Source organism: Aphis gossypii, chromosome 1 (assembly GCF_020184175.1).
Source record: "Aphis gossypii isolate Hap1 chromosome 1, ASM2018417v2, whole genome shotgun sequence".
In the NCBI taxonomy this organism is placed as follows: domain Eukaryota; kingdom Metazoa; phylum Arthropoda; class Insecta; order Hemiptera; family Aphididae; genus Aphis; species Aphis gossypii.
Window position 1 is genome coordinate 65,976,231 of NC_065530.1, and position 12,303 is coordinate 65,988,533.

At 28.8% G+C, this 12,303-nt stretch overlaps 1 protein-coding gene across 10 annotated transcripts in view; it reads right to left on the reverse strand.

Moving 5' to 3' along the window:
• Nucleotides 1–12,303, reverse strand: part of LOC114119494 (potassium voltage-gated channel subfamily H member 2) — a 119,448-nt gene that overhangs the window by 75,641 nt on the left and 31,504 nt on the right. For all 10 annotated transcript variants that reach the window (XM_027981058.2, XM_027981063.2, XM_027981064.2 and 7 more), the window contains one exon: nucleotides 10,320–10,550. In XM_027981058.2, coding sequence (XP_027836859.2) covers nucleotides 10,320–10,550 — 231 coding nt within the window. The remainder of the gene's footprint in view (nucleotides 1–10,319; nucleotides 10,551–12,303) is intronic.

The window sequence follows — 12,303 nt, forward strand, 5'->3', positions numbered from 1 at the left end:
TATAACCGAATTTTTTATAATGTATTCGTCCGAACCGTTCTAGACAATTTTTAGTCTACTAAGCAACTGAACCTTATATCCGTGACTCGGGAGTCTTATAAGCGGAATACACTGTATTACTTTTTTTATATCACTGATTGACAACTAAAATTATAGATATAACATGGTTTAATCACTATTATAATGACAATAAGGTATTTTTAGAAATCCTACAAAATCGATGAGTACATTATATAATTAATATAATTTCCTAAAAGTATGGATAAAAAGAACAGTACAGTAGGGATTTATCTATTTATAATTTTAGAATACTAGGCCGTATGCCTTCTATTTTTCGACCCCCAATAAACTGTACTTGGACGTTAGTCAATGATATTATAATATATTCAATTCAAACTACATATATATGATAGAAATTATATTTCAATCGATATGACATCAACAATTATTATACGCTGCAGTTAAGCTTTTGGACAGTGGTCCTTTATTCAAATTAACTAATATACACCTTAGTAGTCAATCATTTCAGTGGGGGTGCTAGTATTGAGTTCATCCAACCATTAATCGCTACAATTTCCAGAGTGGTTTTATAGTGATTGTCATCAAATATGATCGCCTACACGACAGTGTGAAAACATGTACAACAAATCATTTATTTAAAAAACATTAAATCGATAAAATTGAAGTTCGATAAAAATAATTAACCTTTAATAGTATAGTTACTCTAAAACAAACGTAATGTAACGTAATGATATTTCTAATTTAAATTAACTATTTTAATATTATAGATAAACAACATTGACTCCTTAATCTTAAGCCTTATAAGAAGTTAAAATGAACCAAAACTTACTTTTATTCAAACAAAAAACCAAGTATAATTTATTTTATTTTTTGTTTTGTTTTTGTTTTTTATGGCACACAAACAAGGACGGCTATATGTATTTCATGCCTCCGGGTTTAATTATTAACCAAATAATCTTAATTTAATAATTCTAGTAAAGGAAATAATTGCATTATTTTACCATACAGTTTTGATTGAATAAACTTTTAATAATAACGGTTTTAGTACGTATTAATGGTTCTAATTACTTCTCTAAACAACGTTAAACTCATATTGTAATAGCATTATGAATAATTTCAAAAAATTAAATAAATAAGTACCTACCCGTGTACGCTATATCAAATTTGATTTCGAACAAAGCGAATAATGGGGTTGGCTTTAAAATGATAGGTTTCTCGACGGGAGACGTAAACCATTTGTTTAGAAATTGCCAGTAGAATATAAAAACAGAATTTAAAACACTACAATATTATATTCACGAAATTATAAGTACAATAAAACAAAATTTGAACGGTAAAAGGCGTTCACAATTAAATATCGCTCATGAAGATTTGTGGCTTAATTTTTAACTTGTTTATCATCTATATAAATAATATATCTATTATTAAATACAATTATTTCAATCATTTTTTTTTTTAACTCAAGCCGTGGTAACAGAACAATGAACAAAAAGTTGACGATCTGTATAAGTACTATAAAGTAAAAAAATTTCTAAATTTTTAACTTTGAGTGTGGGTAGTATGTAATCAAATCTAATTGAAACTTTTAAAAGTAAAATATTCGAAGTAATTTTTTTCTAAACAACCGTGATACACAAAAAATATTAATAAAAACGATAATTTATACGCAACATGTCAGCAGATTTGAATTTGAACTCAAATTTAACTCATTTCAGTGAACTTAAATTTTTTGACGTCGCATCAAATATTATTGAAGTATACTCGGAACCGGCTACGTTATTATAACATAAAAACAATTATTCTTTTTTTTTGTTGTTGCAATTTCGAATGCGCGCCAGCAACCGTATTTTTCTGCTAAGGTTGTTGATCTATATGCGCATTTCCGTGAATTTAAATGCTATGCTCGTTATAAAATTGGATCTTAAATTGCAATGCAATTTAAATTATATAGTTGGCTGAATCATAAAACCATCGATTTGGTCTGTTGTTCACTAATAGCCGAATGTATCTGTACATTATTGTGTATTAGAAAAAATAAAAATGCCATGTTCTTTCAGTAATTGGACCTCGAATGTTGAGACAATTCGATTTTAATCCATGACTAAATTTTCGATGTCCTGTTTTTCAATAACTGAACTTTTCATAGATTCGCAGTTATTGATAATTCTACCGTTTCCCCATAAACCCGAGTCAAATATTAGTAGGTACTCCTGTTGTTCAAGTTTCAAATTCACTTCACTTAAACCCCGAATCGATCAAACTCCAGTCGCCCCTGAGCCATTTATAATGGACAGAATTCTCATATCGGTGAGTGGCTTCAATACGTTTCGATACTTTTTCCCAACGGTAATAAAAACGGTCATCGTCGAATAACAACAGCAGTACAACGGAAAATCTAAACGACAAATGATGTATTATATTTCTTACTCTTCTACGCAAAATCATAAAATACGGTCAGCATGGTCAGTCTTAGATGCTCAGTTTGTGTTGATGTCTTAACTTCCAAATTTGGACTGGTTTATTCGATCGTTAGTTTTCATCTGAACGTCTATCGAAAATTTTTTTCACCGATATATTATATCAGATAGCCAATCGGTATTTTATCTGATTTCAAAATTAACATAAAAATAAAATAACTACAAAAGTTTTCAAGCGAATAAACCGTTTTTCCAATCAATATTATGGTTCTTTCCTGGTCTACTAAGTCTTTTGAAGACAATAAAATTCCAATCCTTTAATCTGATCTAGATATGATACCGAATTAGTGCACTGCAAACTTTCCGTCATTTAATACTGATAAATTAATAAAAATGTATAATTGTAAATATAATCATTATACGTAAATTTATCTCTTTTAAGATCTAAATAAATGGTATTCAACTTAAAAAATGTAGATCTATTATTTTAACACAAATCTATATTTCTGTTCTCATATTTAATTTTATTGAAAGTAAAATAATGTGAATTAGTTAAATTTTATTCGATGTTCTTATAACGGATTAATTTAAATTATATTTACTGCTCATCTATAATATCAATCTTAAAATATAATACATCAATAGTTTAGTTTTCATATCTAAAAGATCATTTTCTATATAAAGTATTATTTGGTTTAATTTAAGTGTCTAGACTTTCATATAAAACTTTTTTTCTTGGTTCCGATTAAGGAACTAGAAATTGATACCTTTCATATTCCATAAAATGCTATGATCAATTATCTTTACAAATTACCGATTGTACTGAGAATGATTAACGTTATTTTACAATTTTCATTTTAGCTGATCACAATATGCTCAAAAATTATTTAAATCGTTTAAGCTTGCGAATAACTAAATAAATAAATATAAGAAAATGATTTATATTTTAAATATAGAACAATTTATTTAAATTTTTTTTATTTGCTTTAATAATACATAATATTATTGCTATTACATATTCACACTGCAGTGTATCAATGATTCATATCAAGAAAACGGTTGGTAAAAAAAATGCATAATGCCATAACTATACTTTTTACCAAATGTATTATTATTTACTAATTACTTATATTACCACTCACAGAACTTATATAATATATTATTATTAAGTATTATATATGACAAGATTTTCAACCACAGTAATATCCGTCATCATTCCTTCTCTTAACGTACACACTATAAATAAGTATAATATTTTAATATATACCTAGTGTCCTGATATATAAACTTATACGTATTTGGCACAAAAATAAATAAAACGGTCTGAATGATTTTTCAAAAGGCCCGTGAGAAACGATCATGTTGGTTTGCAGCGTGTGAAATATTATGAATAAACTATAGAATATCGTGAGAAACTAGCATAAGGAATTTCGATAGACGCGACAGTTGTGGTGGCGGTCGGATTAAACGTTACCGAAATCGCTGGATTTAGGTGGCTTCAGATTTTATTTTTATTTTACTTCCACTTCGGTCTTTGCTCAGTGAAATGAATGATACGAACCTACGGTTTAGTCGGATGGATTTTTACCAAATGGAGTTTGCTGTCGCACACCCGTCGATTTTTTCGTGTTTCGAAAACGTTATTAATCATTCCACGATCATATATTTTCGTCAAAAACAATATTATATACTTTTAGACCGGACGCATACCCACACAAAACTTTATTGAACTCTCTGACAGAGTCGTCGAAATGATATGCGCTTTGCTAATCTCGTCGTAGTAAATGTTAGTGTGAGCTTATACGAATACGATTTCGTTTTGCTTTATCAAATAGAAGCTTTTTTGAATCCCATTTGTATATGTATATTATATATCGTATCATAGCTTGGAAAGTTTGACATTATTTATAATAATAATATATACTAATTTAAGTTAAATTATAAATAAAAATTAACTAAATCAAGTTAATATTATTTCAGAATATAAATATTGTGTTTTGTAACAAAGTCAAGTTTTACATTTTTAAAGAAATATCAACTGAATTAAGTTACTAGTTCAAAAATGTATATTTTTTTTTAAATTAGGCGTACATTACTTTTATTATTAAAAACAGTTAAGTTATTGGTGTAACCCAACTAAATAGTAAACAAACAATAATAGTCTTTTTTAAGAATAATTTTTATACTTGGAGAAATTTTAATAATTGTAATATATATTATACATATTAGAATAATACATTATTTTCTTTGTGTTCTATTGCCGGAGTTTGAATTGATAATATAGTTAAACGATACAAATTCTAAAACAAATATTTACATTATTAAATAGATTTTAAGTCTACTTGAGAACAACTTTCTTAAATCATTATTTTTTTTTCTACTTTTTAAGGATTTAGTGGCACGAATATAGAACTTGTGGCAAGTTAACCTATATCGAGTAGACTTCACGAAAGAATCAAATTTATTTTTAGAATTCTTATCACTTCGCAAGATCAATCGGTATGTTTAAAATAGAACACTCGTCATCTAAATTCCTGTGTGCCACATGTACCTAAATGACAACGACAGAAAACCACAAATTTTAATCCCACCCTATGTTTAAAGTCATCGAAAAAAAATATTCACCTTAATATTTAACTGTTAACTTTTGACTTTTTTTTTTTTACTATAAGCCACTTTGCGTAGTCGCGTGATCTGTACACAAATGCGTGTGCGTAAATTCCTTTACCTACATTTTATTATTACTATGCGCAGCTGCAGCCACGTGCTCGTCGCAAAGATCGCTGGTGCGCGGTCCCTCCCTCCCCGTGTGAATACCATTTATTGTTGTGTTATATACATACGGAAAGTTCCCCGCCACCGATAACCACTTACCGAACAAAGTTGGTAGGGCGGGTCGACCGCCGCGGTGGTTACATCACGGAGAACTCGATGACGTCATACCGAACGACGTCATGGTTCCCGGGGCCGTTGACTCTACCCGCACGTTCAGCAATCGTATACGCACTAAAATATTATCTTCGCCGTTATCGCAAAACTCCAGTGGTGGCGACGATGAAACTGCCCCCGAACATAGTATTAATTTATTGTTGTTATATATATTGTATACTACATAAGCGATTCTTTTAAAGGCAAACACTATAGTTTCTTGAAAAGTATTAACGTTTTTGGAAATAATTTTTCTTTCAAATGCCATCGTCAGAAAACGAGAAATTTCAAAATATAACGTTTTAAGAGAGATATCAATATTTTTCTAGTTTTAATGTTTTATACGGCTTTTGAATTTATATTCCTGAACAGAATGTTTTTCTAGGAATTTCAAATCTATGATTAATTAGTCATACATATTTAAAATCTTGATGAAAAACTTATATAAAATGATGACGACAAAAAATAGTCGAAGATATCATTTTTTTTTTTAACGTTGTTTTATTACGATTTAATTATGTAAAATTAATCATATCCAAAAACGTCAGAAGTTTTCGAAAAAATAAACTGACGTTTCAAATAAAATCAATCCTGTATATAACACTGTAAATTACGATACTCGAGATTTTGCGTGTACAAAATATAGTTACTGTTATGTACATAGTTTTCGAGGAGTCTCCAACATATAAATTCAAACTAGACAGTATAATCTATTAAGTTTTAGAAACACAGTAGTACAGCACACGAAATCGTACTATAGCCAGTCATTGCATGTAATGATAATAATAACTTAAGATGTTTTCTTGAATCGTTCTCGTTTTTAAAATTGAACGTAGTATTTTCGCCAAAGCACAAAAATATTAAATATATATGTACGGAAAATACCGCACTTGTGTATATATATTCAGTGAACGTTAAAATAAAATGTAAGCAATGTGATGAGATTATTTTATCTAAAATGGAAACGATACATTATTAAAAAATTGTGCCAATGTACAAGAACTTTTATTCATATTTTACTTTTATTAAATAATAAAATTTAGTGAAACGGGTTGCGGTTTCAAAATAAAATATAAAACTTTACCAAAACCAATTTACAAACAATTGTAATTATTTTTAGTTTAACTATTTTCAATTTATTTTTACGTATTATGTTTTAATATTTTAAATGTATATAATCAATATAGTATTAATTTTGTAATATATTATATATTTATAGTTTCTGGTCTGTAAAATAAGTTTGCAAAAAACGCATAGGAAACAACTTCCAATAACTAATAAATGACGATAAAGATATATTATGTATCTCGATGCCATTGACTATTGCCCATAGTTAGGTACTACAATACTACTTAGATAATATTATAATAAAATATATATTAATTATTCGTATATTAGAGTCTTATATTTAACGGTGCTACTATTATTATACCTATATTATACCTATTTGGATATAAAATTATTTCATTAAAAAACATAATACCATGATACAGAACTGTATTTTCATATTTTTTTTTTTTTTGCACGTTTATCTATAATCATAACTATATAATATGTATACATTATACTGTAGATCGTATACAACTCTTATAAGAAATAAAATAGTTATAATATAGTGTACAATATTTTTTGATGTTCTTCGTTATACATTATATCTTATGACATTTTTATTACGAGTTACTTGCATCTTAATTATAAACTTTCAAATTGTATTTTTCTCTCGTATGATTAAAAAATGTTCCCTGGAAAAGTCTTCACTGATATGTGCAAAAGCTGCGTGTACCGAGTATCACGTCCATTGTGTCAGTCGACACGTTCCTATTGATTTTTCAAAACGTTCATGGGCCGTGCTACATTTTGGTGAAAACCACCTAAACCAAAATTCCTTTTTTGGAATGTCTTACAGCATTTTACAAGGTTGGCCATTAATTTAATAACTCGCAATTTGCATACAATTACATTGACCAAGATAAAATATGGTATAAATATTTATAAACATATACACTATAAAATAAACTGGATCATTTAATATAAAAGCTAAGTTAAATTATTCATTTTCATTTAATAGACTAGAAATATTTAAAATTGTATTTGGCCTTGAAATTTTAAAATAATTTTGTGTAAGAAATAAAATGAATACACTGCATTAAAGAATCAGTCTATTGTCACATTATGCTTCACATAGAATGGTACAATAAATAAATAACTAGCAATTGAACTATAAAATTTAATTTTATCTCTTGCCGAAATAGTTATGGTACATTTTCGTGGACGAAAAAAATTTACATTTTACATTTTTACAATATACATTACACATATTAAAGTACTTGTAATTATGTTTTGTGACCATAAACTATATGATATAATAATTAACATTATGTTTGGCAATTTGGCATTGCTTATACAAACTTAACAAATGGTTAAAGATAATGATATCACGTTTTAAATATTACTAGATTTTATGGTATTATTAGATATGTATGAAACTACCATGACACCATTTCAAAGAATTATGGATAATAATAAATGTCTTTAGGGAAATGTTCATTGTCTTTCGGCTTCTCGATGGGACTGTGTTTTAAAATATAATATTTACAACTCATAAATAATATATTATATATTATATGAAATCTCCGGAGGCCCATCCAATGTAATATTGAAACCAATTTTCAGGATAAGCCGTCAGTATTTTTGGCCTCGCTGGTTTATTAAAATATCATCATTCGATTACACCGAGATATTAATTTAAAAACCAGTGTCACCCGTAACAATTGTAGTAAAAATCTAGGTCAAATGTCAAATATATGTGAACTTTAATGACCCAACGAAGAAGAATGAATGTTCATTTCACTGTTTGTTATACCATTACATTAATGTGTTTATTCTATTTTAACTAGAATGTGAATGTATTGATTCATTTTTTAAATCAAATTGTAAATGATAAATTACGAATTTATTCTGTCCTGTTACCTATGGGCACATAAATATTGCGCTACCTACCTATATATATATACATTGAACATAGTACAATAGCTTAAAACTGAACGTATACATGATATATTATAATTTTTATTTTCAAAAGTTCTAATGACTTATCGTAGAAATTAAATGTATATTACTCGTATATTATGCGTTAATATTATTATGATGTGTACAAAAAAAAAAAAAAATTTAAAACCACTTTTCTAGAACAAAAAATATACCGAAATTATTAATGCCAGCATACTATATCAAAGAAGCTTTAAATTATTTGAAACACACACACTGCGAAACATACTTCACAATTTCACAAATTAATTGAAAGCGGTCTAAAATTATAAAGTCTCAATTTATTTGAATAACAATAAAATAATGGCACAGGAATTGAGAGAAATTATTCAGTCGGCTATTTGTCAAAACGTATAATATATACCACGCAGAAATAAGTTATTGTTTTGGATTTTTTAGACACACGTGAATATATATATATATATTATATATGTATAAAGAGAGAGAAAGAGAGAAAGAAATAAAGGAAATTAATGAATAACGTTTCACCAAAAGTATAACAACCAACTCAAACGCAGAAAACCGTATTATAATATACCGTATTGTATATACCTAACTTATTTGTATTCTAATTTTAAATTAATCTTTTGCTTTCAATTTGAAAACAATATTAAATGTGATATATGTGCGTGCGTATACGCTCGCGCGCGAGTCCTATTATTAATGCTTGCAAGTCATATGGTTTGAAAATAAAGAACGATGTCTTATCGTAAGATATTTTTTCACTCGTGAAGTGTTTCGTTATTTTTTTTTTGTATCGTTCATAAACTATTTGATTTTTTTAAAAATTGCATTGATCAAAATTTTATTTTAACGTCTTGAGGTTTGTATACTCGTGTACTCTAAATTATGTTTGTATGTAATACACATATATTATATATTAAATATATGCGTATCTGTGTCAGTAAATTTTCGCCCTCTAAATAAAACGGTAAAACGATTTACGAGTACCTACTCTATCTTATTAGCTGACGGATATTAAAGATACCATGGTGCGCGTATTCTTCAAGACTATACACATGACCTTTATTCAAATGGTACAATAGCTATATAAAATTAAACATCTCCAGCTCGGATTTAGAGCTTAAATTTTCCTTTTCATCGCCCACGTGGACGGTAGACACGGCACGGATTTTCCCGTTTAATGATGTTATTGATGTGAAATCTATGAACTTATACTGCGCGATTGTTAAACCAATTGCCGAATGAAGAAATGACGATAAAATTAATAATTTATATTTATAGTGAAATACTATAAAGCAACACCGGTGTATTGTCAATAATAATAAATGGATGGATACCGTTTCAAGATAACCGTTCAATAAAACACAAGCTTAGAATAAAAAAAAAATGATATATCCATCGAAAACGAAACGTTACATGAATATTTAACTAGATAATAACGTAAATGGAAAAACGAAGGTGTTTAGTGCAGCTGTGGTGAAAAGCTTACTTTGAGAAGTATCTAAAACTGTACATATTCTGATATCTTTCATGTAAGCTAGATAGTAGATTCAACAAATTGCTTGTGTGGGGTACACTACACAGTACACACGTTTGGACGTGATTTAAAAATGTGTTCTTATAATCTAACAATATGACTCTTACTACCCCCGCACGACGAGTTTGAACCAATTTTTGAACTTTTAGGTCATATAGAGGGAAGTGGATAATTTAGATGCATTACAGCAACTATCACGAATGAATAAAAAATCCCCCTAACCATATCAAGACAAAAATGACCGGAATTTACCGTGACAATTCACTAACCGATGGTAATAAAAATAATAATAACACCCTTTTAAATTATATTATATAATAATGGCATAAGTATACTGTATGCTTTATAGACTATAACGTTAGATTGTTATTACAACTATTAAATCGTGTTTCCGGAAGTCTTACCGTCTTTCCGATAGTAGAGTATCTCGAAATGTCTCTCCATGCCCGCGGCCAACGCTTCCTTGACCACGGACACGGCGTGCTGCGACGTCATCGGACCCTGTAGGAAGTCACATATCGCCGGACACTGCATCACCTCGGCTCGGCTGTAACCGGTCATGTGGCAAAAACCGTCCGAGCAGTAGATTATGTTACAGCCGGCTTGCTGTGCATTGGCTACCAAAAAACTTCGGTCTAGAAAAATAAAAATTACGACGCGTTATTGTGTGTTATATATATTATGTGGGTGTGATGGGTGCGTGTGCAGTGTTAACATGAGCTGTACAGTGCTGCGGGTAGGTAGGTTAATCGGTATTTTATTGACTTTTTAAATTACTTTCTATTTGCGTTTTACTATAACTAACCCGGTAGTGTCGACAAAGCTCAAGCGTGAATTAAATAATATATTACGTTTAATGTAAAAGCGTATAACGATTAAAATATTATAAAGTTAAATAAAATACACAAATATTTTGTGTACTGCGTGTTTTCCGGCAGATCGATAAATACCTATTCCATGTGGTTTTAAACCACACGCCGTCGTATATCATTACATTATAATTTATTATTATTATATATTTTAGTTGAAAACTTGAAACAATACAATACAGCATTAATTAATATTCTATGTATCGATATTTTTCAACGTTAGATTAAAAACATTTATTACATTAGTATTATTGCTTATTTTCCCACCCTGCCCAAAAAAATTCAGTCGACCACTGAAAACCAAACGATGGTAACTAAGTTTTTTTTTGTGACTTTTATAATATCTTATGATTTTAAGTATTTCATAAACACGCTATCCGAAAGTACGCTTCTGCCATACATTGTACATAATATTATACATAGCACACAATAAATAAATGGAATAAAGTACAATTGGTTTATCTATATATATATACTATTCAAAAGTAAGCTAATACCAATTATTTAATTATAAGTAAAGAGATTATTATAAGACTAAACGTGGTTTTATAAATACTATAGTTTTAATAACATGATGAGCTTCGGATTACCTACATACCTAACACTAATACGTATAATATAATGCTCTAAATATTTTATTTGTTAATGCTTACAGATTTGATACCAACACGTTGTGTATATAAAAACGGATTTTTACTTATTTCTAAATTTTAAAAACTAAACAATGAAAAATTATGTGTTGTACATTTGTCACTTGACTGGTCGTATTTCAGTCGACCTAAATTAAATAGGTACCTACATTTAGTTTTCAATGCAAGATATTATTTTTTTAAGCATTGATAACATTTCGCTAATTTAATATCTGCAACTAAAACGAGATCATTAAAGTTAAATAAAAACATTTGAATACGTATATTGTACAGTGACATCATTTTCTATCTTCATCGTCACCGGTCGCGAGAAATGACGACACAGATGTTTTAACGCGGCGGCGGTCGAGTGGAATGTTATAGAAAGCGACGGAAATAAATCGAGTAAAGAACGACAGTCAATTTTGCAGTATTTTTATTTCCTCCGTAAGTTCTACCTAAGCCGAACTCGTGCAGCAATTTGGCGGAGTTTATTTTTTTTCGCGACTCATTACCATAATAAATTTAGACACCAGACGCGAACCACCAAAGTGCATCTAATTTTGTCGTTGTATTCAATAACAATAATGTGTTTCTCATATAGAAACAACCGATAAAATATTTACTTTTACGTTAAAATAAAATAATTTATAATAATAACGTTGATGGATCACCGTATACTTAAATTAATTATAGCCGTCCGTAAATAGTAAATTAATACATGAAAAAAATATGTTTAAATATAACAAATAATATTCCTGTCACATGTTCGAAAGAACTTCATTATTTTGTTCGAAAGTAAAAAGTGAGAACCCTATAGTTTTGAAATCGATGGGTTTCATATAACAAGCCACTTTTGGTTTTACATTTCATGGGTACGCTGCATGTAT